This window comes from Sitophilus oryzae, unplaced genomic scaffold, assembly GCF_002938485.1.
Source record: "Sitophilus oryzae breed Bouriz unplaced genomic scaffold, Soryzae_2.0 scaffold_1625_pilon_pilon, whole genome shotgun sequence".
Lineage (NCBI taxonomy): Eukaryota > Metazoa > Arthropoda > Insecta > Coleoptera > Curculionidae > Sitophilus > Sitophilus oryzae.
The window spans coordinates 1,317,232-1,319,501 of record NW_022146309.1 but is presented as its reverse complement, the minus strand read 5'-3'; the positions used below and the strand labels follow the sequence as shown (position 1 = coordinate 1,319,501).

Genomic DNA, 2,270 nt, shown 5'->3' with positions numbered 1-2,270 from the left:
AGATTTATGTAAAGATGCTGTTTTATATTTACATCATTGTATGTAACTCTTATGTATGATATACTAGAATATGTCTACATGAGTAATGAAACCTATAGTAATACTTATTGAACTCAAGAAGGTCTATGCGCGATAATAATACTGTATTTGATCACTTAAGCCATTCTAGTTGAAAATTATGGTTCGGTTTTTTTGTTTTATATATCATTTATTTAATATAGTATAGATAATTCTATATTTGTGCTCATTTTCGATATAACACCTTTTGATATCTACTCATGATCATAGCGAACTCACCATTGATATTATCTTATAAAACCTCTAATCTGAAAGGTGTAATAGTGTCAAGTTGTGAGTGGGAGCTGGGTATGTACGGTAATTTTAGGTAAGAATTAAGAAATGTTAACATTCATGGATATATACTCGTATAATAAACCCTGTAGATTCGATGAAATACCTAATTTTAATAAAAAGAGTTTCCGAGCCGCAATAGTAAATACCCAGTATACATCAAATCCCCCATTTGTGGGAGACATTGAAACATATACAATGATACTAATATCTACGATATATAATAAGAAATATTGTAGATATACTCGTATTCCTGACATTACTGGTGTTATATCGGGTATTTACTATAGCGGTAGTTTGAAATTTGCTGTTATTAAATAATTCATGATTCTGATTCTATCTAAAATGATAACATGGTACTATCTTTCCCTTGGATTAACCTTCCCTAAGGATTATTTTTTGTTTTTGTTTTTTTTTTTTTTTTTTTTAATACAACTTTTGTGTGTTATAATTTCTCTCTCTCTAAGGTAGAAATGCAGTGACGAATAGTGGTTCTTCGTTTGGGCAGGAACTTCTAAGTGTTCGTGCAAATGACTCAACACTCTTCATGTATAGCTTATTTTGTTATAGACAAAGACGTCTATATTACTTAATTTTTTTTTATTTTTTAATATTGTAAAAAAAAAAAAAATTTCGAAATATATAAATATACTCTATATTTTATTTAATTTTAGGAATCATTAAAGAATGATATAAACTAAAACTTTTAAAAAAATATTTAACTTTTAAATAAATTTAGCCAAAGATATTAATATTTACTTTGCATCGTGGTATATTTTTGATATAACTTATTCACGGATAATCATAGAACTTGTGCTGCTATTTAAATAATCGATAGCTCTCGAATAACCAACGTTTATAAACAGTACGAATAAAATTCGTTGATTGTTGTTGCATCTATAATAATTGAAAACGCGGTTGCCGAATCTATGTGAAATAATAACGTTAAAGATATTATGCATTTTTATAATACTCACGCGTTTATTTTGTATAATCACACGTATTTTAGAAATCTAGATAAACAAGGAATAATAAAATATTATTATTTTTTTTTTTTTTTTTAAAAATAACAAAAATACATATATTTACAAATTAAAAAAAATATATTTTAAAAAAAAGCCAGATTTCCAACTCGAAGAAAATAGTTTATGATGCACATGCATGCTTACGATACTGAAAACTGTAAGGTGAGGATACTCCGTTTTCACTCGCTTTTCGATACAGGCTTTGATACAACGGGTGATCGCAATGTAATAATTTGCAAGATTTGCGCTGTCCGTGTATTCATTTACGGAATAAGACAGAACGCTAGGGCATGATCGCTGTATATAGCGATTCTATTGAGATATGTTCTACTAAAAATAGTAACAGCGTAATGTGAAAACAGCTGCGAGTCTTGTAGTATATTCGACTCACAACTCACGCGAGGAAACCTGCAAAACCACGAAATGGGACAGCCCGCTGGTACAGACGATCCTGCCAGATCAAGAAATCCCTGATCGCTATGATATATACCAAGTCTCGAATTTATATATTATGAAATATTGTTTTTTGTGTTCGTTGATAGACTTCTCTTTGGCTACTTCCTCCAAAAACTGACAATACGTGGAAGGAGCGTTTCGAGAAAGTAAACGGACGAAGTAGCGTTTTGACGAAGGAGGAAGGAACACACAGTCGCATAAAATCGACATTTTCCCATAGTAAATATATGATTTTTGGACGAAGGGACGCGAGGAAGGAACGAAGTGAAGTAGCGAAGTGTGAGTATGGGGCTTAACCGTCAGACGGTTAGTAGATTGTAACGATCACAATATCGTTTTATTTTACTAAATTATAACTTAGAAGTATACCTCATCAAAAATAATTTATTATTACCTTGAAAGAGTTTTAAGAGTATACTATATGTATAGTGACTCATT

General features: G+C 30.3%; 1 protein-coding gene across 1 annotated transcript in view; it reads right to left on the bottom strand.

Annotated features, from left to right (window-relative positions):
• The window catches only part of LOC115880502 (transcription termination factor, mitochondrial), a 13,190-nt gene extending 10,920 nt beyond the window's left edge, over window positions 1–2,270 (bottom strand). The window contains exon 1 of the mRNA XM_030897718.1: window positions 2,227–2,270. Coding sequence (XP_030753578.1) covers window positions 2,227–2,269 — 43 coding nt within the window. The 5' untranslated portion in view covers window position 2,270. The remainder of the gene's footprint in view (window positions 1–2,226) is intronic.